The sequence below is a fragment of the Halichoerus grypus genome, chromosome 8, assembly GCF_964656455.1.
Source record: "Halichoerus grypus chromosome 8, mHalGry1.hap1.1, whole genome shotgun sequence".
In the NCBI taxonomy this organism is placed as follows: Eukaryota; Metazoa; Chordata; class Mammalia; order Carnivora; family Phocidae; genus Halichoerus; species Halichoerus grypus.
In genome coordinates, this window is record NC_135719.1 from 11,761,178 (window position 1) to 11,784,862 (window position 23,685).

Sequence of the window (23,685 nt, forward strand, 5' to 3'; positions counted from 1 at the left end):
GCTTCATTTTGATGGACCAAATGACTTGTTGATTATATTTTCCCATTATGCAGATAACAAGGAAGAGTTCAGCTTGAATTTTTTTTTCTTTTGGTGAGAAATAATCATTTTGTGTGATTAATGTCAAATACCATAGTGCACACATCTCTGATCAATACATATGCAATATTTGTTCTCATTGACTGATTTGAGGTGGTTGGTCTGTATTAATCAAAAGTGGAATTTTGGATTTTGATTTTGGTAGAAAATTTATGTTTTGTAGAAAGTACAGAATTGAAACTAGGTTTTGATTATGGATTTTTACTACCTAGATGCAACATTGTTGCTTTTGTTAGGTATAAATCTAAAATGGATTTCTTCAGTGAGGGGAGGACATTGTACTGGCATACTATGATGTTAAGTGAGGAAAGTTGAGTTTTTTGGATGTGTGAATGTTTTCTGGGGTGCTTGTTGAGAGAAATGTGTTAAATTATTTGTTTTTGGCATTAGTGGTCATTTTGTTTCCAAAGATCTCATGGTTTTGGTATTTAGGAGAATTTGCCCTATGACATTATTTTGATAACTTGCCATCAGATAGGACCAATTGTTATTAATTTGCCATTCTCGAAATGGGTGTATGTATTTAGAATTTGATTTGAAATAAAAGGGAATGGTTGGGATATATGTGTTGTGTTGGTTTGGAGGTGGAGTTTCTTGGGTTTGTTATTTAAGGGTGCCCATAGTAGTTCCATGCTCTTGAATTTAAGATCTTTGTTTTGCCTGACTCCGTGTGAAGTAAATATATTGTGGTTATGAGGATTTTTTGGTGAAGTTTGCAAGGTTATATATAATGGGTTAGAGAATTTTATTAAGGTTTAAAGAAAAATTGAGATTCTTGGATAAAAGCTAGTTGCATTAATTTTTGCTGTAATGCAACTGAACACTAGGGAGGCGCTGTTGAGTTGTACCCCTTTTTTCCCAGTTGGGATGGAAAATTCCCCCTTAAACTTTGTCTTTAGATAATTTTTAGGCTTCATAAAGAAGGCAAGACTTGAATTTAATTTATGAAATTGAGGTTTTGCTTTTATTTAGAAACCATTTTACCCATGGGGGGTTAATTTTATAAAAGATTAATACTTTACTTCAGCTCTATATTCTCTAAGAATTATCCCTCTTTCAAAATGGCTTGATAAAACACCACTTCCTGTCCAGAGAGGAAGTTATTTTAGCTCAAGGACTGAAATATTTAGCAGATCTTTAGACAAAAGGAACAAATTACATTTCTCTCTGGCTTAAAAAGGGTGCTTGAGCCAGAGGGGGTTAAGAAACCCTCCCTCCTCCCCTTGATGGGGTGGTCTGGAGGGGCAGGGAGGTGTGGGGGTAGGGGTCCTCAGGCTCCCTGGGATGGAGGATCTTTTTTTTTCTTTCTTTTCTTTTTTTTTTTTTTTGGTGGAGATGAAGGGGTGGGTCTATGGTACATCACCTGAGTTGTGGGGTAAATGTAGAGAGTGTCAATCAAAGGCAGAGCTCTCAGAGCTGGGAAGGAGGCTCTAGATGGCGGCTGTGCCTTAGAGAGAGCGCGCTCTGCTCCCTGCCTTCGCCTCACTTTACGCAACTTTCCCTAACTTTCGGGCAGCCTCAGGGGGCCCCCGCAGCCCCCTGCCTCTCCTAGTGACTTACTGGGGTCGATTCGAGCCTTTTTAAGGGAGAAAAGCAGCTTTTAGGAGCTTTCTTTTCGTGCCTTGTTGGAAAGAAGCAGCCGTACTGAGAGCCCAGGTCGTTGTTTTTTCCAGCTTAGAAGCCATGGCGCACCTCCATTTTTGTGCGCTCTCCTAATGAGGTTTTTTTTCTTCCGGACCCGTTTTAGTATTAATTGTTGCTTTATTTTTTTGACCAGTTAACATATTGGAGGATTATTGTATTTATTTTTCGTTTTTGTAACGGAGAATTTTGTTTTTATTTTTAATTATTTGGGATCTGATATTTTTCTACTACTAGAATAGGACTCTCGCTTTGGACCTACTACATGGATCAGGTAAGTCCATGATCGTTAGTGATTATTTTAAAGATTTAGATGTATAAGTTTGCTTTATTTTCTGTAAATATGAGAAATTCCTGGATGACGCAATAAGATACAGAGATTGTTATTTGTATCCAGTGTGTTACTTTGAGAAACTTTCCTTATTGATAGTGATGATTCCCCCTGTTCGGTTTGTCCGTTTTTGTTTTTTTTTAAGGAAAAAATAGAAATATTTTGTTTTTTGGTGCTTACCGCTGTTGTATTATAACAATATCGTTACATCGTCAGGACTTTGTTCCTGATAATAAAAACCATCGATAGAAGCTGGGACCTTACCTTTCTTTCAACTTTTGACAGTAAATACCTGGGCACAGGACTTCAAAGCAAACACAGATTCCCCCTCCCCCTAAATATTTAAGAATTAAAAGATGATGAGAAATAAGGACAAAAGCCAAGAGGAGGACAGTTCGCTACACAGCAATGCATCGAGGTATGAGCTATCAACTTTCTTCCTTTTTTCTTTTTTTTTGGGGGGGGAAACCTCAGCTTACATCGTTTACCTTGACAGACAGGGAAAGCTGTCTGTTTTATTTTAAGTATTTTACTAATTTGGATTCGTTTTTTTAAAGCGTGACCTTGAGATTGCTAATATGCCACACCCTAATTTTTTGGTAGCAATTTATGAAAGTTGAGTTGTGACTTAAGGCCTCTTACAGCAGTCAAAAGGTAAGGTACCTTTATTCAAAGGGGCCTTTCCTGTAAACTACAGTTTTTCTGTTAATAAATTTCAGTTTTTAGGTTTTTGTGCTGTAGAAAAATGACCTTGTCGGTTTAGCCATTGCTGCATTGCACCATTTTACATACAAGGCAAATTTTTTCTTTGAAGAATCTAGGATACCCAAACTTGTAACTGAAGGCCATAGAGGAGCCTTGTGGTAGTAAATTATAGTAAATAGACGTTTGAGAAAGTTATATGAATGAAAAAATGTGCATTTTAAAATGAAATTGCAAAAAGGACCCTTTGACTGATGCCTCTCAGTTTATGTTTTTACTTGACTCTATATTTCTTTTGATACTCTTGACATTTTAGGAAATTTTGATAAGATTTATCAAAACCTTTACACCATGGTTACAGTTCCTGCATTTATGAAATCAAACCTGTGATCACAGAAATCCTGGAATACTCTTAATATACTTCTCTTTTGTGTTTGTTACTGTGATTATATTTGTATATTTTGCATTTAAAGTATTTTAAGGTTTGCATTTATATGCTTATATTCAGACAGTGCTTTCTGGTTGGTAGATGTGTAGTATCTTATTCTTGCATTTTAGTTGTAGCAGCTTTAAATTTATTGATTTATTTTGACAGAGTCGCCTGGAATGCTTTATCTTCTGAAGCTTACAAATATACTGTTTGTTTAGATCACGATTTGTTTCACATTTGTTGGAGTATTTTATTAGTGACTAAGTAATAAAGCCTCTTAGACGTTTTGTTGTATGAGCTGTATATTAATTTTTTAAAAGTACATATGAATGCGTTTCTTGATGTGTGTTCTTATAAATTGTTATGAATTTTACATCCTACAGTTAAGGATGTCATTGGTTATGTGAGTTTCCCCCCCAGTTTTGCTTTTACTTTTATAATTTTATAGAAGTAATATACTTATTAGATTCATTGAATTTGAAAGTTTTGAACTGGTTTATTACAAATGTTGAAGTTTGTTTTATTACACTAATATATTTCAACCCTTGCTTTTAAAAATACCTTTCCAAATTCTTTTGTAAATTGAGTTGTCATACAGTTTGGACTGCTGTCTCTTGAACTGAATTGCCCATGTAATTATCTAGGTTTGATTTAGGACAGAAAACTTCTGCACTAATCCTAAGCTGATTTTTCTGAAAAGTAACGGCAATTTGAAGAAATAGGAATCCCCAGGTGTATTTGACAAATTATTAAAGATTCAGTACCTAAAATTGTTACTCCCTTGAGTATGTATGATTTGCATAGTCTCACCTAGGTTTTGGCTTTCTTATGCAAGGTTTGTGGTTAACATCATTGATGAGACTGCCTTCTAATTTCAAAAATTAAGCAGTGTTGCTATTTTTTTTTTAATAATTTACTCTCCTAGAAAACTATTTGGAAGTTGTCATGCATTTACTTATTGGCAGTGGGGTTACAGCTTAACAAGGAAGCATGTACTGTACTTTTAAATGCATTTTGTCAAGTAGTTTCACATACCTGATGAATGTTCAAAAAAACTGAGAGACTCCTTGAAGATGGAGTTTTAAATTAGTTATCTGAAATTGCATACCTTAATACATGTACATAATTATGACATCACTTCCTTTTAAAATTGGAAAGCTTAATGGCATGCTAGTGGTGTTTATTGTGGTAGATTGTTATTTTTAGGAAGCTAAAGTTCAGGAGACTTCAGGTACTAGTACTTGGTCCTTAATCTATCAGAATTTCTTCGTAAAGGACCTAGTTTCTATGGCACAAAATCTAGTGCTTAGGGAATACTACAAAAACCACTTTTGCAGCCTGAGCCACAAGAGAGGAAGGGAGGAGTTTGCAGGTCAAGTAAACTCTGTTCTGAGAATTAGTTTAGGATCTGAAAGGCTTGAGTGCAAGTTTAGGTAAACCTGATACTTCACTGTTTTTGGAAATAAAGCAATGACTATAGTTATTATATAAAGTTTGTTATTCCTGTCTTCTTTTGTTAATGCTTTAAATGTTACATGTTGTATACCGTGATTTCTGAAGATTAAAAAGTTCACTTTCAAAAATATGATTTTAAAATTCTTGATATATCTGTAAAGTTTCTAAATATTTAAAACAAAGTTTTAGTGAAGGACATATATAGAACCGTATGCCACACACTTCTTACCTAAATAATTGGCAGTTTGGGGGTAACTTCAGTAATAAAGAATGGAGACAGGAGAGAAGGGAATGTGAATGGAACTGTGCACACAAAGAGTTCTGTGTGTTCTAGGACGCTGCGTTTGCAGTTTTACCTAAAGAACTGAGACAGTTTATTAAATTTATCTCTAAATCGTCTGCCTTTGAACCAGATTATTTTGACAACCTGCGGTGCGGGCAAAATCTTCTGCTTTTTAATCAGCTCTTAGCAGTTATTCTGAAAGCCTGGGGCTAATTAGAAATGGCATAATGCAGTTGCTTGTGGACTGAACAGGCAGTTTTTAAGTGGCAGCCATTTTATGATGCTGATAATTCTTAAGAATCGGGACTTTTGAGAAGATTGAAAATCGAATGGAAACTTGAAATATCAAAACTACTCCTCCCGCCCCCCCGCCAGCCTCCCCTTTTTTGGTTCTCTGGTGCTAAAATAAAGGGCAGCTCGGTAGTTAGCGCAGGCAGCAGCTCTGTGAGCCCCTGGCATCTTGGTGCAGGTCCAGCTCAGTCACAAAATGGCTGTTCCTTTGTGCCGCAGCGCTGACAGACATACTGCATTGCACTGTGTACTCGCCAAACAGCAGGAAGTTGCCGTGCCGAGTTCAAAGGCCGGCCGGCGCCGGCGCCGGCGCCTGCTGCTGATTGGCTGTGCGCACGCTTGGTAACAGCGGGTCAACAGCGGCGGCCTCCGGCAGGCCCCGCCCCGCTACGTCAGGCGCATCGTCTCGCTCCTGGGAGGAGCGAACGCAGTGACGTTGGGCTGCGTGCGCAACCAGGGTGCTTCCTCTTCGTCTAGCGAGCCAGCAGCTTTGGGGGGCGGGGGGTAGAAAGGGGAAGGGAGCGGAGCTCCGGCTGGGACTTTCCGGTGGGCGGCCTCTTCCCGACCGATTTCGCCTCTGGCAGTCCTCTGCGCCCTTCCTTCTAGCCGTCCACACCCTGCAGCGTGTATTCCTTTTCCCATCCCTCGGAAGGGTGTTCCTCTCAGGAGCGGCTTCTACTTTTGGGGAAAGTAAAAGGCGCTAATCGGAAACCTTCAAATCGAAAACCTGCCAGTTTTTACATTTTTTTCGCTTTCCTTTCTCATATCCTAGCGAGTCTTTTTTTTTTTTTTCTTCTTTTTTTTCTGTTCAGTGTGAAGAGATTAGTAAGCTTAATCATTGACCAAAACCTTTTCACTGTCAGAGGAGATATTTTTGTTTAAAGTGAGACGTCCTAACGGGTATTACAGCTGTTGTCTAATCATGGCTCATAAACAAAGGGAAGATTATTTGAACTTGTCCCCGTGCATTTTTACTTGGTACCATACATTTTCTCAGTTGGCATTTGATGGAGGAAAACTCAGGTCAGTATGTGCAAAGTGATTTATTTCTTAAGATTACGGGATGATTCGAAAAGAGCGTAGGAGTTTTCACTTAACTATAAATATTAAGTTAACTTTAAAAGAACAACAATACAGCATTAGGCACCCATTACTATGCATACAAGTGTTAGAAAACAACTCCTTTTAAGTGTTAATAGCACTTTGTTAAGGAACCGTGACTCCCCAAAACTTGGTTGATAGTGGAGTGAATCACTTGGAAGAACCTTGGGAAATCTGTGAGATCCCCGATCCTGGAAATTTTAATTCGGTCCTGGTAAACTTGTTAAAATGCTGTGGTTATGCTCATGGTCTGTCTTACTGGGAAACCCTTGGCAAGGATTTCTTTTTTAAAAAAAATAATCCTAGTTTAGCAATGATGATTTCATTATTCAGTCACAAGTAATGAATTTAAGTGTGAAGAAAAGGCTGTATTATGTTTTCCTACTGTACCCTGACAAAAAGGTGTGTTTTTTTTTTCCCCCCCTCTATGCTATTGGAGTATTTTTTAGCAGTAACAGTTGTCAGGTAATTGGCCATATTTTAGATGTTTCTTACTGAGTAAAATATGTTAACTCTAAGAGAGGTGTCGATTGTAGGTAGAAAGGTTTACTTGGGCATCTCTGAATAAAGTTTAAAAAAGGTAAAATTCACTGTTATGGTAGGTTTTGTAGGTTCACTTAGTCTTGATTCTTTAGGAAGAATTCTTTGAATAGTTCATGGAAACTTTAGGTGAAACTGGATTTTTATTTGTTTTATAGACTTGGTTCATCAAAGATTTGATAAGAGATTTTTAAATTACATGCTCAGGTATAAATTATATATAAAAGAATTAGCCTTAGCAGTAAATACTTGTAGAACTTGACCATTAACTGGAACTTCAAACTCCAGAAGTGCATTTAAAGCAGCAAGAACGAAGTTTCTTTCTGTGTATTGAGATTGAATTCTGGTTAGTTGTATTAAATTTTTATTATTTACTAGATGTCTTTAAATTCCTAAAAACTAGGTTAAGAATTAAGTGGCATTGCATTCATGTTCCAGGATAAAAACTACTCTGTTGAAGATTTTTTAGCCCAAAATATAGATACCATTACTATGTGCGTTAAAGTGCATATTATGATAACAGCAATTTATGAACTGTTTGCATGTCCCTTGGAGCCAGTGAACTTTTTAAAGAACCAGAGTAAGCAGGCTTTTCATTTAGACTTCTGTGCCTTTTCCTTCTGTGTGCAGAATGGCATGAAATGGCAAGAAAAGTGTTGATTTAATCTGTCTTTTCTTTGGCTTTTTAAAACCTAGTTTCCAATTGATATTTGGCACCTTGGAAATTAACATCTGTAAAGATTAAGTCCTCACAGGAACGTGATCAAACAGTATTTGATGAAGAATTTTGTGAAAGTTTTAGCAGGTTATTGTTTGAGAGGTGAATCTGGAAGTTTTGTTGACTTTTATCTGACAGTATCTGAAACATTTTATTTTTTATTTTTTTGAGAGATAGCGTGCAGGGGGAGGGGCAGATGGAGAGGAGAGAGAGAATCTTAAGCAGGCTCCACACTTAGCGCAAGGCTCCATCTCACAAACCTGAGATCATGACTTGAGCCGAAATCAAAAGTCAGATGCTCAACTGACTAAGCGCCCCACCCCCGGACACCTTTCACAGACTTTATAATTAATTTACTCCTCTCCCTTCCCTCCTACAGCAAATCCTTAACAATTGTGAGATAACTTCTTGAGGCCCCTGGGATTTCCAAAGTCCCCATACTTTCTCCTATAAAAACTTGTTCCTGACAAAAATTGAGTGACTGCTCTGTGTGACACCTAGTAAATTTTTTGTTTATGAGCCTTTTTTGTTGTTGTTGTTTATTAAGGACTGTTAGGTTCTTTCTGCAAACCTTAGAACTCCGTTGGCTTTCTTGAGGGGTGGGGGTCACATTAGTGACGAAAGTTTTTTTTTTTAAATCACCTAAGAATTATTTAGTACAGAAATAAGCTATGCTGCCAAATTATGCTTGTTGTTATAGGTGAGCAATTGTCTCCTGTCTTCTAGCCTGCCCCGGCATTGAATTCAGATTTATACCTTAGCAAGATTGCTATTGCTTTGGAGCTTTAGCGTTATTAGTATAAAGCCAGAACGAAAAGTTGACTCAATCATCAAATACCCATCAAATACCAAATACCATCAAATTCCTAGACTTAAGGTTTATTGTATGTTTATTTTGTAATAAGTAACTTAGTACAGTGTTGGAACACGTTATTTATAGGTCTGCTATGACCTTTCCCCTGAAACAGTTTAAACTTTAATTGGTAGGGCAAGCCTGGGGACAGAGACTTTTAGAAAAAGTTGGAGTGCAGCTTATGAGGTGGGGAATGAGCCTTTGCTTTGTGAAATAAATCATGGAGAACCTAGATGTGTGGAAGCCTTTCACGGTACATTTTGAAACAGTTCCTGTTTAGTATTTTATTGTTAAGACATTTGGCTAGGGTCACCTTTTTTGGTTAATTCAGTGACATCATCTGGATTATATTCCATAATGAAAAGTACTTTAAACTCCCTTTACTGGAGAGTTCCCTTAGTTTGGGGAAATGGTGCAGATGAGCCTTGGCTAAGGCATCATTCTAAGGATGGTCCTGATTTTATACTTTGGATTCAATTTAATGAGTTATTTTGTTACTTGTGATGTGTTTAACTGTTAACTTCCATACCTGGCAAGAGCTGTATACCTAATACACACCAGTGCAATGTTTACCTGGATCCTGAAAATTTTTTTCCCAGTTTAGGCCTGTGAAGTACTCACTGTTTGGACTTGTGGGTTTCTCACTTAAAAATGTGGATAATGATAATCTTCACTGGGTTATGAAGTTAAGTAATGTCTATAGAGTGCTTATTAGCAAAGAGCCTGTTAATTCAAAGTGCTCTTTAAATGTAAGCCATGAGTAATATTTTACTTCCAATGCTTTATCTTACTTTCTTCCCCCTCTTGAACTAAATTCCTTGTTAAGAGCCAGATTGTCCCTGAGAGTGAGTTTGGTGTCCTGGCCTCCCACAAGAGCTCGTTTAGGCCTAATTTAGGCCCCTTTCTCTCCAGCTGATACAGGAATCTGTCTAAATCATTCTAAAATGAAGGCAAGTCCCCTTTTAGTTAGTTGAAACCTTGGGTGTGTTTTTAGTTAATCCTCTCTTAGAATTTCCTTCTGAGAAAGCCAGCCTTTTGAAGGGAGTGTATGATTCTTTCTGGACCAGAACAGCTTCTTGTGTGAGTCACAGCCCAACTCTTGGCAGTCACACTGAGTAGGTACCTTTTACCCCCTTCTGGAGCGAGTGATTATTGCCCTGATTTTCCCTCTGCCTCATTTCCCCTCTCAAGCTGTGCAAGAGTGAATAAGGAATCCAAGGAGCAGTGCTGTTTGGATATAGATGTAACTGCAGTAATATTTATAACCAATGTCCAGTCGGCTGTGGCTTGCTTTTTAGTAATGCACCCGCACCATAGCACCATATATTTGACTTAGCATAATGCCCAAAGTCCAGTTTTATTCTGCTAGAACTGTAGTCTAGGTTTAAGATTTCTGTGTTGTTGGTTTTCTTAACGTTCTTCATTCCCTTTCCTTTTGGTTTGTGAGTGATTTGAGTTCTATTACTTGTTCCTATAGCAGACCCTGGAGGGCATCTTAAAAATACTCCAGTCCAGGGGCACCTGGGTGGCTCAGTCGGTTAAGCGTCTGCCTTTGGCTCTGGTCATGATCTCAGGGTCCTGGGATACGGCCCCGCATGGGGCTCTCTGCTCGGTGGGGAATCTGCTTCTCCCTCTCCTTCTGTGCTCTCTCTCTTTCTCTTGCACACACGCGCACTCTCACTCACTCTCTCAAATAAATAAAATCTTTAAAGAATACTCCAGTGCAGCCCAGCTCCTTAGGATTGAGTTAATTTTCCAAAGCTCTACATGCATTTTATTTTATTTTATTTTATTTTTTTTTTTAAAGATTTTGTTTATTTATTTGACAGAGAGAGATACACAGCGAGAGAGAGAACACAAGCAGGGGGAGTGGGAGAGGGAGAAGCAGGCTTCCCGCAGAGCAGGGAGCCCGATGCGGGGCTCGATCCCAGGACTCCGGGATCATGACCTGAGCCGAAGGCAGACGCTTAACGACTGAGCCACCCAGGCGCCACGCTCTACATGCATTTTAAATGTGCATGTGTTTCCACATGTTTGCATGGGTTTGAATCTTTGACAGAGCACTCTTGTTGGATTCTTTTCTAGCCCTTGATGTTCCTGTTGCGTGTCTCTGTGCCCCTTTAGGGCAGTTTTACTAGCAGCTTGCCTTTGGAGGTCTGGAAGCGAAAGTGGGTGGGGTGCTGTTAAGGGTTGTTGTGTGTGATGGAGGAGGAACAGTTTCTGCATTAAAGGTCATGCCTGGTCCTGCAGTAGTGGTGTGCTGATGGAAGCTTTCGACCCCAAGATTTTCGAATTCTTGTCCTACATGCTTTAAGTTCTAGTGCTGTCACTTTCTTACTATAATTCTCCACTTAGCCCTTGTTAGATCCCTCTAAAAGTTTGGATTCCAGAATTGACTTTGAATGCAATTACATTCCATTCAGAATCCCCTTTCCCTCCAGCTGATACGGGTAACTGTCTAAAGCAGTGGAGGTGGGCTCTGCTGTGGAGCAGTTATTTAGAGTTGGTGGGTTGTGAATTGTCACCAGCATAAAAAAAAAAAAAAAAAAGGAACAGAATATGATAATAAACCTCAGAGAATGGCATTTGTATGGCTTATTTCTAAGTTCATCAGTACCCATAACGCTGGTTATCCTTCAGTTTGGATTTTATCATAAAGGAAAACAGCATGTGGTAAGAATTTTATGGGAAAATACTGGAGTAGATTTACACTCTTTTGACTGCTTTGTGACAGGCACTAAATTTTAAGGTTTTTTTTTTTTTTAATGTGTATATTATTTAATGTGAGGGTTAGTGTAGCAGAAATGCTAGTGCCCTCCTTCTGGTTAGCCAACTCCCCAAATTAACTGTCACCGAGCTCTCTTCCTTTGAAAGGCTGTGGGTGGTCCTCCATCCTGCTGAGCTCTTTTATACCCATCCCATTGTGTTCCTTCACTGGAGTTGTATACATAACAAGGATTTGTAGTTACTTCTCAAATTTGTTTATGCTGGTGTCGCTGGTAATTTTGCATTTCAGTAACATACCAAACCAATGGACAAGATGATTGTGAGAGATATTTCAATGAAAACTAAGTTGTTTGCTTTGGAAAGACACAATAACTGTCATTTATAGAGCCTACTGTGAGCCTGGAACTTGTTAGAACAAGTTCCTTTATATGTGTTAAGTGGGTAATCTTCACAAGCCTATGAGGTAGGTGTGATTACCATCCCTGTTTTGCAAATAGAAAAACTGAGGCGTTGTGGGGAGGGGGAGAACATGGTAGAATTGTATTCAAACACTGGTAGGTTGGCTCCAGGGGTCACTTAAGCATCTTGTCAAAAGTTGCCATCAAATTAGATGGCTAAGAGGAAACTGTATGTAGGGGAAAATGGTACAAATCTGGAATTATCCTATACGTTGTTTCTCTTAAAAAACTGCATTTTAAAGAAACCAAACCTCAAAATCTGAATGCATTGTAGGGTTGATTGATGCCGGAAACTCAGTGCTGCTCAAAAAGTCATCGTTTTGCATAAAGCATTTCTAGTTAATATGTGGCTGCTGAAGTGATTCCCATGAGGGTGCTTGGGGACTCACCAGGAAAGAGGGTGGTTGGGAGGGGGAGGTACTGGAAATCTCAGAAGAACTGTGTCCTTTTGCAGTCTGACTCCCATTGCTCCCCCGCCCCCACTTTAGATTTGGCAATGGATTATGAGGACGGGGCTTCTAATTTGGTGTTTTGTTCTAAACTTAGTTCCCATACTTACTTCCCAAATAGCTTTTGCATGAGAATCCATTGAGAATTTTTTTTTTTTTAAAGGCCCCAAACCTGCTTGGATTTTAGGGGTTATGTAGTAGGGCAGGGGAGATCATTGGCATTGTCAGAGCGTCCCAGGTGGGTCTGTTGTGTAGCCAGGGTTGGAAACAGTTGCTCTGTAGACATGCTCTGAAAGGAAACAGCTCTTGATTGTGGTGGGTGGTGGGTGTTGAAAATCTTGAGTGTCTTCATTTCCAGTAGAAGCTATTTGACATTCAAATAGAGCCAGTGTATGGCTGGTAAGTTGTGACTTTGAGGGAGGCAAGTGATGGGTCAAATTCTCTTATTTCCCTTGCTTGATTTAAAAAAAATTTTTTTCCCTTTGAATTTAGCTTTATAGCATTTTAGGCATTTAAGTCCCCAAATTTACTTGCTAAGAGTCACTTTGACTGCTTGTTAAACATATTCACAGACTTTTCACCTGTAAGTTTGAATTCAGTCGGGTTTGGGAGGTGCTCAGGAACCTGGTTGAACAACCACGGTTGTTTCTTCTGCTGAAGCTGTTTTGGGAAATAAGGGCTAATTGGGACAGGAATTTGGGTTTCTGTCTGCTTTTTTTTTCTTTTAAGATTTTATTTGACAGAGAGGGGGAGAGAGAGAGATTGAGCACAAGCAGGGGGAACAGCAGAGGGAGAGGGAGAAGCAGGTTCCCCTCCCCGCTGAGCAGGGAGCTTGGTGCGGCCCTGGGATGATGACCTGAGCCAAAGGCAGACGCTTAACCAACTGAGCCACCCAGGCGCCCTCTGTTCTGCATTTTAGTTGTAAAATCTTGGGCAGGAACCTCTGAGCTTTTTTCTTTATCTTTTAAAAAAGGAGAAAGGGTAGGGTATGTGTCTCTTGGGGAAGTTAGAATTGAATAAAATAATGCTTCTGAAAGCAGTGGTTTCCCACTAGGGACATCCCCATCCCCGACTTTTGGCAGTGTCTGGAGATATTTTTGGTTGGGTCTGGGGTGCACCTGGCATCTGCTCGGTGGAGGCTAGGGATGCTGCTAAACATCCTGTAACACATACGGAACAGCCTTGCACAACAGATAATGAGTTATCTGGCCCCAAATGTCAATAATGCCACGCTTCAGAAACTGTGGTCTAAAATATTTAGCAAAGTGCTTGCCACAGTGAATATTGGTTGTTATTAAGAAAGTTGGGAGTCGGGGGGCGCCTGGGTGACTCTGTCACTAAGCGTCTGCCTTCGGCTCAGGTCATGATCCCAGCATCCTGGGATCAGGCCCCACATCAGGCTCCCTGCTCAGCGGGAAGCCTGCTTTTCCCTTTCCCTCTGCTTTTCGCTCTTCCTACTTGTGCTCTCTCTTTCTGTCAAATAAATAAAATCTTTAAAAAAAAGTTGGGAGTTCTCACCATTCCTATTGTTTTTCTGTGGCTTGATCCAGGGACCCCACTTACGTCCTATGACACTGGGCAGAAATCATTTACTATTGAGGTTAGCATTCAGGCCTTTTAAACCTCCTTTGAACGTTGGACTTGCTACCTTATGGAAGTCTTAAGATTATAGCCTAAAAGTTAGTAAGGAAAGAAAAGTTTAAGACCCAAAGGGCTGAAAGGAATTTGTGGTCAAACTAGGCCATCTGTCCTCAGGGCTCTAAAGTGGTGGTAAATACATCACATGAGATGGTTGGTTATAGAAAGAGCCCCCCCCCCCCCCCCCCGCAGTGCCTGCTTTCACTACTCGGTGGATTAGAAAGTCTTAATGTTCTTGTAGGATCCTTAGTGCACTGGCAGATCTAATTGGGTAGCTATTCGTGAAATGGTTATCTGGTTTGTACCTCATCCAGGCTTTCTTGCTCTCACTCACTTTTTCCTGGTGGTGTGTGTGCATGGGTGCCATTTGTTTGATGCTTCCTGAGCCATTTAGGACTACTCAGTGTTCCTTGGTTTGGGGGAGCAGAGGTAGCATGATCGAGACAAGATGACTTTGGGTTCCAGTTGAGAATGTTAGGAGCATGCTTATTACAGGTCGATGTTTTTCCCTTGTTAGCACTGAATTTCCGAATCTGGGAGGTGCTGATGAGACTTCAGTTTTTGTCTCTTGAAACTGTAAGCAGCATTTTTGTGTGCATTTTTTTTTTCCTTTTCTGGTAAGAGGAGCCATGGTGTTACCAGTGTTTGAAGTAACTTCCAGAGGAACTGTCAGACCCCAGAAAGGTCTGCTCCTGAATACTGATCAATTCTGCAATATTAGAAACAGTCCTTTTTGAGAAATTCAGAAAAACTCAGAAAAATGCAAAGAATACAATTAAAGCTCTAAACAAATTAGATATGGCTAAAATCCTATTTACCCCTTCTCTTTAGTCACGTTCATGAACTTGGCATATAAAAAATTGGCATTTTAAAAATTACATTGTTTGCGTAATGTGTTTTAAAAATCTAATAGTTTTGAAATTGCTGTGTTGATGTTTATAGATCTAATCCATTCCTAGTCTAACTTGTAGTTGATTGTATAGTATGAATCTACATTTATTTCCTTTATATTTTTGGTCTTTATGAGCAGAGCCATGAACATTTTTATACTTCCCCCTCCTGCACAAATTGAATAATTCGTCAGGTTATATATCCACAGATTGAATTGAATGATTCATATGGCTATTTTGAGGTTTACTGGAAAATGGCAAGTTGCTTTGCAAAGCCTCTGCCGATTGCTTTTTCAGTAACAGTGTATGAGTACTATCTTGCCTATTTTCTCTGCATCACTTAGTATTATCATACATTTTAATTTCTACAAAGCAGTTGAATGTGAAATAATCTGTTGTAATAATACACTTCTCAAATCACCCCTGAGGTTTAATTTCCTTTTCATAAGTTTTTCTGTAGTTGATGTCCCTTGTCCTTCTTCCAGTTTTCTATGGATTTTTCTTTGATCTGTGTAATTCTTCTCATACTATATTGAAATTCCTCTTCTCAATCTGTTACTTGTCTTTTAACCTTGTTTATAATGTGTCTCGTGTATTCTTCAGAATGGTAGGACTTGAACCTACCATTGGTGGAGGAGGTCTTAATAAAGGTCTTAAATGCAGTTCCATTTATTTAAGGAACTGCATCTAGTATTCTTTATCAATAAGAAACTCATGGTTTAATGATCTTTGCTTTTCCATCCTCCCAAAACACAAAGAAGTGATTGAGAAGGAGTTGCTCTGCATTAACTGTGGGTGGTTCAATGACTTGTTTAACTGAAGAAAGTATGATGGTGGGACAATGTGAATTCCATTCTCTGGGGCTGTGGGATGACATCATGTATATACACTTGGGCTAGGCCTCTTCTGTAAGTAAGGATAATTTGTCTTAGAGGGTTTTTATAAAGATTTAGAGGAAAATTTTTGCATATGCCTGACACCTAAGTGCTCCATAAATATTACCTATTAAATCATTGATAGAATTTAGTCTGGAAGTAAGTTTTAAGGAATTTCAGTGTAGGTTGCTTTCTGTTTTTTTTTTTTTTTTTTCCCAGATTTTGCTTTCACTGATTAAAAAAACCCATCCTCTGCCAAACAGTTCAGCCATTTTGTAAGTTTCAGAAAATAAACACTACCCCAAGTGCTGAAATGGCAGCTCTTGGGCAGAGGACCCACAGGCTTGCTTTTCTTTAACTGAAGTGTTGCTGTGCTGACCTCTTGTGGCCATTCGGGAAACAGCGATAAAAAAATTGAAATGGGAACAATAGCTAATGTCACTTGCTTTCAAAGAACAGTTGTAAAATAAACTTCATCACTCCATTTTTGCGAACTTCGAAAAGGGTTTTGAAGAGATACCAAATCTTTTTCTATCCACAAGTGAAAAGAGGTGTTAAACTTTTTTTTACAAGCATTTATTTCCTATTGGAATCTAAAATTCCAGTTTTGGGGTGCCTGGGTGGCTCAGTCAGTTAAGCATCTGCCTTCGGCTCAGGTCATGATCCCTGAGTCTCGGGAAGGAGCCCTATGTTGGGCTCCCTGCTCAGCGGGGAGTCTGTTTCTCCCTCTGCCTCTTTCTCTCTCTCAAATAAAAAAATCTTTAAAAAAACAAAATAAAATTCCAGTTTTGATGAGTCCCTTTTGTTATTTTTTACAGTGTATTTTCCGTGTTGTGATTGTTCAGCCCTAAATTACAAGACTTGTCTGCAAATTAGATTTTGAGTAATTTTAAGATTCACTTACTTTTCATGAGGATTCTGTATATGTGATGGATTCCTGAATATTCCATTTTTAATTGCTTTATCGCTATTAATGCCTTTGGAAATCAGGTAATTTTATGACTCTATTTGTTTAGGTGAAAGCTTAATTAAAGGACTCCCCCCACCCCACCACTAACTCAATTTGACCCATTTAGTCGAGTCTTGTGGATTTTCCACATCTCCTGGTCTGAATCAGCATCACAAGCTACAGTTATGTATTGATAATGATTTAGTATCATGATTAGGTCTTTATAACAAATCTGCATAAAATTTAATCGTGTCTTTTGAGGGAATAATTAGATTGTCAGTGATTTAAATGTGGAGGTATTTATAGTTTTTTTGGTTTTTAAATATTTTTTTTTCCTTTTTAAAAAAATACTGCTTTTCTATTTTAACATTTAGGAACTTGCCCTCCTAGGAGAGAAGTACGCAAATTAATTGAGTTATACCTTTATTAAGAGTTTTTTCTTTTAAAGGAAGTATCATATTTACTTTTTCCAGTTGTATTGAGGAAATAATTGGCATATGTCACTGTATGATTTTAAGGCATATAGCGTGGTGGTTTAATTTACATATACTGAGAAATGATTCCTACAGTAGCGTCCATCCATCCATCTTCTCATACCGATACAGTAAAAAAAAAAAAAATTTTTTTTTTTCTTCTTGTAATGAGAACTCCTAGGATTTACTCTCTTAAAACTTTCCAGTATATCCTACAGCAGTGTTGGCTGTAGTCATCATGTTGTATGTTACATCCCTAGTACTTACCTATCTTACAACTGGAAGTTTGTACTTTTTGGAAATACCTTCCTCCAGTTCTCTCCGCCACCTTTGTGTCCAGTAACTACCAGTCTAATCTCTTTTTTTTAACAAGTTTTTAAAAAAAGTTATTAGTTTCTTTTTTTAGATTCCACAGATATGTGAGACCATATGATATTTAGTATTTGTCTGTCTTAGATTGTTTCCATGTCTTGGCTGTTGTAAGTAATGCTGCCATGAACATGTGAACATGGATATGTAGGTATCTTTTTGAGTTAGTGTTTTTGTTTCCTTTGGATATATTTCGAGAAGTGGGATTGCTGGGTCATAGGATAGTTCTATTTTTAATTTTCTGAGTATCCTCCATGCTGCTTTCCATAGTGACTGTACCGATTTATAGTCTCACTAGCAGTGGACGAGGGGTCCCTTTTTCTGCATCCTTGCCAACCCTTGTTTGATCTCTTGTCTTTTTGGTGATGGCCATTCTAAACAGGTATGAGATGAATCCTCATTGTGGCTTTAATTTGCATTTCCCTACTGACTAGTGATGTTGAGCATCTTTTCATATACCTGTTGGTCTCTTTTTTTTTTTTTTAAAGATTTTATTTATTTATTTGACAGAGAGAGACACAGTGAGAGAGGGAACACAGGCAGGGGGAGTGGAAGAGGGAGAAGCAGGCTTCCCGCTGAGCAGGGAGCCTGATGCAGGGCTCGATCCCAGGACCCTGGGATCATGACCTGAGCCACCCAGGCATCCCTAATTTGTTAATTTTTTAAAAAAATATTCTATTTGAGAGAGAGAGGGAAAGCGTGTGCCTGTGTGCATGAGGGGGAAGCAGAGCGAAAGGGAGAAGCAGGCTCAATCCCAGGACCCTGAGATCATGACCTGAGCCGAAGGCAGCCACTTAACCAACAGAGCCACCCAGGTGCCCCATTAATTTGTTAATTTTTAATGTGTTTGTTTTTTGCCGTTGAGTTGTTAGGAGTTCTTTTCTATATTTTTGATACTAACTCCTTATCAGATATGATTTGCAAATATTTCTTTTCCCTTTTGTAGGTTGTCTTTTCACTTTGTTGGTGGTTTCTTTGGCTGTGCAGAAGCTTTTTAGTTTGATGTAGTCCCACTTGAGTTTTTGATTTTGTTGCTGGTACTTTAGATGTCATATCCAAAAAATCATTACCAAGACTGCTGTTAAGGAGCTTTATTTCTGTGTTTTCATCTGGGAATTTCATTGTTTCAGGTCTTAAATTTAAGTTTTTAATCTATTTTACGTTAATTTTTGTGAGTGGTGTGGGATATGGGTCCAGTTTGATTCTTTTACATGTGGATATCCAGCTAGTCCAGCACCAGTTATTGAAGAGACAGTCTTTTCTCTCTTGAGTTTTCTTGGTTTTCTTGTCAAATACTAGTTGATTGTGTATGCTCGGGTTTATTTCTGGGCTCTCAGTTCTGTTCCACTGATCTATTTTTCTGTTTAAATGCCAGTACCATACTGTTTTGATGCCTGTAGCTTTATAGTATAGCTTGAAATCAGGAAGTGTGATGCCTCCAACTTTATTCTTTTTTCTCAAAATTATTTTGGCTCTTTGGGGTCTTTTGCAGTTTCATACAAATTTTAGGATTGCTTTTTCTCCTTCTGTAAAAAATACCACTGAAATCTTGATAGGGATTGTATTGAGTCTATAGCTGGCACTTGGTAGTGGTGACATTTTAATAACATTCTTCATACTTATGAACATGGGATACTTTTCCGTTTGTGTTGTCTTCTTTTAAGTTATTTTTAAGTAATCTCTACATCCAGTGTGGGGCTTGATTAATAACCCTGAGATAGAGTCACACGTTACACCAGTTGAGCCTGCCAGGCGCCTCCCATTTGTGTCATCTTTTATTTTTTTCATTAATGTCTTAAAGTTTTCAGAGTAGAGATCTTTCACCTCTTCAGTTAAATGTGTTCCTAAGTATTTTATGGTTGGTGATGCTATTGTAAATGGGATCAATTTCTTTGTTTCTTTTTCAGAAACTTTTTTAGTGTAGAAGTACTACTGATTTTTGTATGTTAATTTTGCATGCTACAGCTTTCCTGACTTCACTGATTAGATCTAACAGTGTTTTGGTTGAGTCTTTAGGATTTTCTCCATATAAAATCATGTCATCTGCAAATAGAGACAATTTTACTTCTTTTTCGGTTATGTTGTATTTCCTTTTCTTGCCCGATTGCTCTAGCTAGGACTTAACAGTACTGTGTTGAATAGGAGAGGTGAGAGTGGGCACACTTGTCTTGTGCCTCATCTGATGGGAAAAGCTCAGCCTTTTCACCATTGAGTATGACATTAGCTGTGGGAAGGCTTTTTCTTTTTTTTAAACACTTTTGTTTTCCCCTGAATATTATTATTATTATTATTTTTTTTAAGATTTTATTTATTTATTTGACAGAGAGAGAGACAGCGAGAGAGGGAACACAAGCAGGGGGAGTGGGAGAGGGAGAAGCAGGCTTCCCGCTGAGCAGGGAGCCCGATGCGCGGCTCGATCCCAGGACCCTGAGATCATGACCTGAGCCGAAGGCAGTCGCTTAACCAACTGAGCCACCCAGGCGCCCCTCCCCTGAATATTATTTTAAGTCTTATATTTAATAAGTCATTTATGTTTAAAGTCATATTTGACTTGATAGTTTCAGAAGTAATTTAAAAAACAGTCTTTCATTCAAATCTGTAGCTCATTTTGTGTAGGATTGGGGTACTTCTATCCCTTGCTTTGCATTTGGTTCTTTTGTCTGGATTTATTATGAACCATTTTCAATGTTGAAAAGACTGATACTTACAACTCACCACTAATCTTCAGTCACAAAACATCATCAATATCATTATGCTCTGATCACATCTGCCTCCCTCACCTCTAGAGGTAAGTACAGTTGTGAATTTGGTGTTTATTTTTTTAGAGGTTTGATTTTCATACTAATTTTTTTTTTGAAATTACACAAGTAGTTCATCCTATCCATTAGTATACTTGAAATAACTCATCCAACAGAATAAACCACTGTTAACAGTTTGGTGATTAAAATGTATCTATGCTTGGGGCTTGGGTGGCTCATTTGGTTTTCCGCTCAGGTCATGATCCCAGGGTCCTGGGATCGAGCCCCACATTCAGCGGGGAGCCTGCTTCTCCCTCTCCCTCTGCCTGCGGCTTCCTCTGCTTGTGCTCTCTCTCTGTGTCAAATAAATAAATAAAATCTTAAAAAAAAATAAAATGTATCTATGCACGTAGATAGGTGTTGATAGAAACATGGTTGTGTTTTTTTTTCCTTAAAAGCTATTGTTACACTGTTACATTTCCAGAGGTCGCTTTCCTACACAAACACAAGTAGGCGGCTGCACAAGAAGGCATATACAAGGTTATTTATAGTTTGTTGGTTACAGTGAGCGATTTGGAAATCTAAATATTCTAGTCAGAAATACAGAAATACAGAAGTATATCAAGGATATTTGTAGCTTATTGGTTAAGAGAACCGTTTAAGAATATCCTCAATGTCTCGGGGCACCTGGGTGGCTCAGTCGTTAAGTGTCTGCCTTCGGCTTGGGTCATGATCCCAGGGTCCTGGGATCGAGCCCCGCATCAGGCTCCCTGCTCGGCAGGGAGCCTGCTTCTCCCTCTCCTACTCCCCCTGCTTGTGTTCCCTCTCTCACTGTGTGTGTCTCTCTCTCTGTCAAATAAATAAATAAAATCTTTAAAAAAAAAATATCCTCAATGTCTCATGAATAGGGGACAGATTAAATGAAATGTAGTGTATCCATATTATGAGGCAGTTAAAGGGAGTGAGGATCCTACTTATATACATACCTGGATGTAGGTGCTGGCATGGGACATTCCCATCACATCTACAGCGATTACTGCTTTTCAGCACAAAATGCTCACAGGATTTCCAGCTAACTGAACTATTCTGGTTATCTTCAGCAGACTAATGCTGCTATTTGTGGCTTTCTGTTCTTTAAGTTGAGAGTTGGATATTTTCTGTCTTGGTGGAATGTTCTGTATTTCATGGAACATCCTGTGGTCTTGTGACAGTTTTATTTGGTGGTGACTGCCAATATGTGATTCTGGCCTTAATCTCTTGTCTGGAGATAATACGCATTATAGTAATTAAAAAACTAAACCATTCATTTCAAAAGGGTTTCAAAAAGATTGCGTATCCTGGCGAAGTCAGGGAGTCCCCCTGTCCGTTCTCTAGCACACCAGGCACAGGGAACATCAGAGAAGACAGTTTAGCTCTCAGGTCTGTTGGGGAGGTTGACAAGTGACCACGTTACTTGTATAGGATGGGACACAAGGGAGGCGAAGAGGCATAGGTGTGAACAGCTGGGGCTTTGGAGCCCGTTCCCCGGCTGGGGTGTGTGTCATTGCTAAAAGTGGGGAGAGCCGGTGGAACGTGGTGGTTGACTCTCAGACGGAAGTGAGGCTGTCCGCTTGAGTTCCCAGGGGCAGTAACGCTGTGGCAGAGTATTAGGGAAGTACTTAATAGGCACTGAGTTTAGGATTGGAGAGGGCACAAAGAATGCTTTCCTAGAGAAGGTGTAATACCCGAGGCTTCAAGAATTGGAGAGGTAGCTGCCACCAGCAGAGATTGGAGGTGAGCAATATTCGGGCTTCCTGTGGGCCCTACAAGTGGTTCGGTAAGGCTGGAGTGGTGGGGGTGGGGGAAGGGAGGCTGAAGCACTGAGTCTTGAGAACTTGTGGAGGGAGGTTTCACAGGGCACTGAGATTGGGTATTCCCAGTGACCAGGCGCAGGGTGGCTGGGGGGGAGGTGGGCAGCCAGCTCCTAATCCTCCAGGCCTCTCTGAGCACGTGGGTGCTTTGGCTATGTAAATGGCAGCCTCCAAGTACATTCCTAACACCCTTTCAAGTGGAAAGGGGTTTCTTTCTTTTTTTTTTTTTAAAGATTTTATTTATTTATTTGCGAGAGAGAGAATGAGGGACAGAGAGCACGAGAGGGAGGAGGGTCAGAGGGAGAAGCAGACTCCCCGCTGAGCAGGGAGCCCGATGCGGGACTTGATCCCGGGACTCCAGGATCATGACCTGAGCCGAAGGCAGTCGCTTAACCGACTGAGCCACCCAGGCGCCCAAAAGGGATTTCTTTCTAAACTCCTCTTGAGGAAGTTCTGGAGCTGCCTCTGTACCTTTAAAACTGTCTGTGATCGAATGGTGGAGGCAAAGGTAATAAATTCCAACTATGGCCATAAATTGTGTGGTACCGATTCACTAATGAGCGCTAGCTGGGGAGAACTTTGTGTTAGAAGGGGAACCTGAGCTTAGATGTGAAATTCTGAAAATCCTAATGTTTGGGTAAGGCCTCGTCATTTATAGGGTCCTGCTGTCCTGCCTGCCATTTGGTGCCCTCATGACCTTGCCAAGGATGGCGCAGGTTAAAGAGTGGCATGGCAGTGAGAGAGGAGCTAGGACCGAGACCCGAGCCATGGATGCTGAAGCCTGCACTTGGCACTACACTGTCCAGCCTTCCTCTTCTTTTCTTTGCCTTGTGACCACATTATGCTTGGTCACAGGGGGACAATAAGTGACTTAAGATGCCTTAGTCAGCTGGATTAGTCAGCTTTTACTGTCCAAAGGGCCAAGGAGTCCGTATAATGAGGCCTTGGAAGTGTTGAGTCACCTGTTACAGGGATGCTTGACTGGTTTTGGACATTGTATAACAGGGAAAAGGTTTATTTTCTGAGTCGCTAAGGTTTTGAACCCTTGTGGTAAAATAGAATATGGGCATTAGAGCCAGGCTTGGGGGTTGGGATCCCTGCTGTTTCAGGTTTCTCATCCTTTTTTTTTTTTTTTTTTTAAGATTTATTTATTTTTATTTAGCGTGCACGTGCGTGTGCAGGTGCACAAGCAGGGGGAGTGGCAGGTAGGGGGCCCCATTTGAGCAGGGAGCCCAATGCAGAACTTGATCTCAGGACCATGGGATCATGACTTGAGCAGAAGGCAGACGCTTAACCGACTGAGCTACCCAGGCGTCCCTCTGTTTTCTCATCCTTCACATGGGGATAATAATTCCTAATAGGGTTGTTCTGGGTAATAAGCAAGATAATACATATAAAGTCCTTCGAGTAATGCTGGGTACCTGTTAGATGATTAGGCAATTAATATGTGGTTTTTCCCTTCTTTCCCCTTCCTCAAGTTAGGCTCCCCCCCCCCCCCCGTACTCACTGATTGCTTCCTCATCTTAACTAAAAGGCCCCTGTGCTGTAATGTCCTTACTGTGGATCACATGGGATTTGGGGGATCAATCCCAGGTCCCCGTGTACTGCCCTATCCATTCTGTGGACATGTCTGTCAAGTGATAGGCCCTCATTGCTAGTTGGGAAGATACAGTGGTGGTAAATTCAAAGCATCCCTTCTTTACCCTCTTGGGCTTCATGCCATGTGTCTTTTCTCTCCTGCGTGCTAAACTCAAGGCCCCTTCTGTTAAGTTACCGTTAACCCTGGGGTCTGGGTTGCTACTTGCCCCCCCTCCTGTGCTCCAGC

At 39.8% G+C, this 23,685-nt stretch overlaps 1 protein-coding gene across 7 annotated transcripts in view; it reads left to right on the forward strand.

Annotated features, from left to right (window-relative positions):
* The first annotated feature begins 266 nt into the window (after positions 1-266).
* Positions 267-23,685, forward strand: part of CHD2 (chromodomain helicase DNA binding protein 2) — a 117,132-nt gene continuing 93,713 nt past the window's right edge. For 2 of the 7 annotated variants that reach the window (XM_078078929.1, XM_078078930.1), the window contains exon 1: positions 5,830-6,255. In XM_078078929.1, coding sequence (XP_077935055.1) covers positions 6,155-6,255 — 101 coding nt within the window. In that variant the 5' untranslated portion in view covers positions 5,830-6,154. Of the gene's footprint in view, positions 2,015-2,356; positions 2,490-5,808; positions 6,256-23,685 lie in introns of those variants that run through there. The other 5 variants (XM_036069760.2, XM_078078928.1, XM_078078927.1 and 2 more) reach the window with 4 other exon arrangements.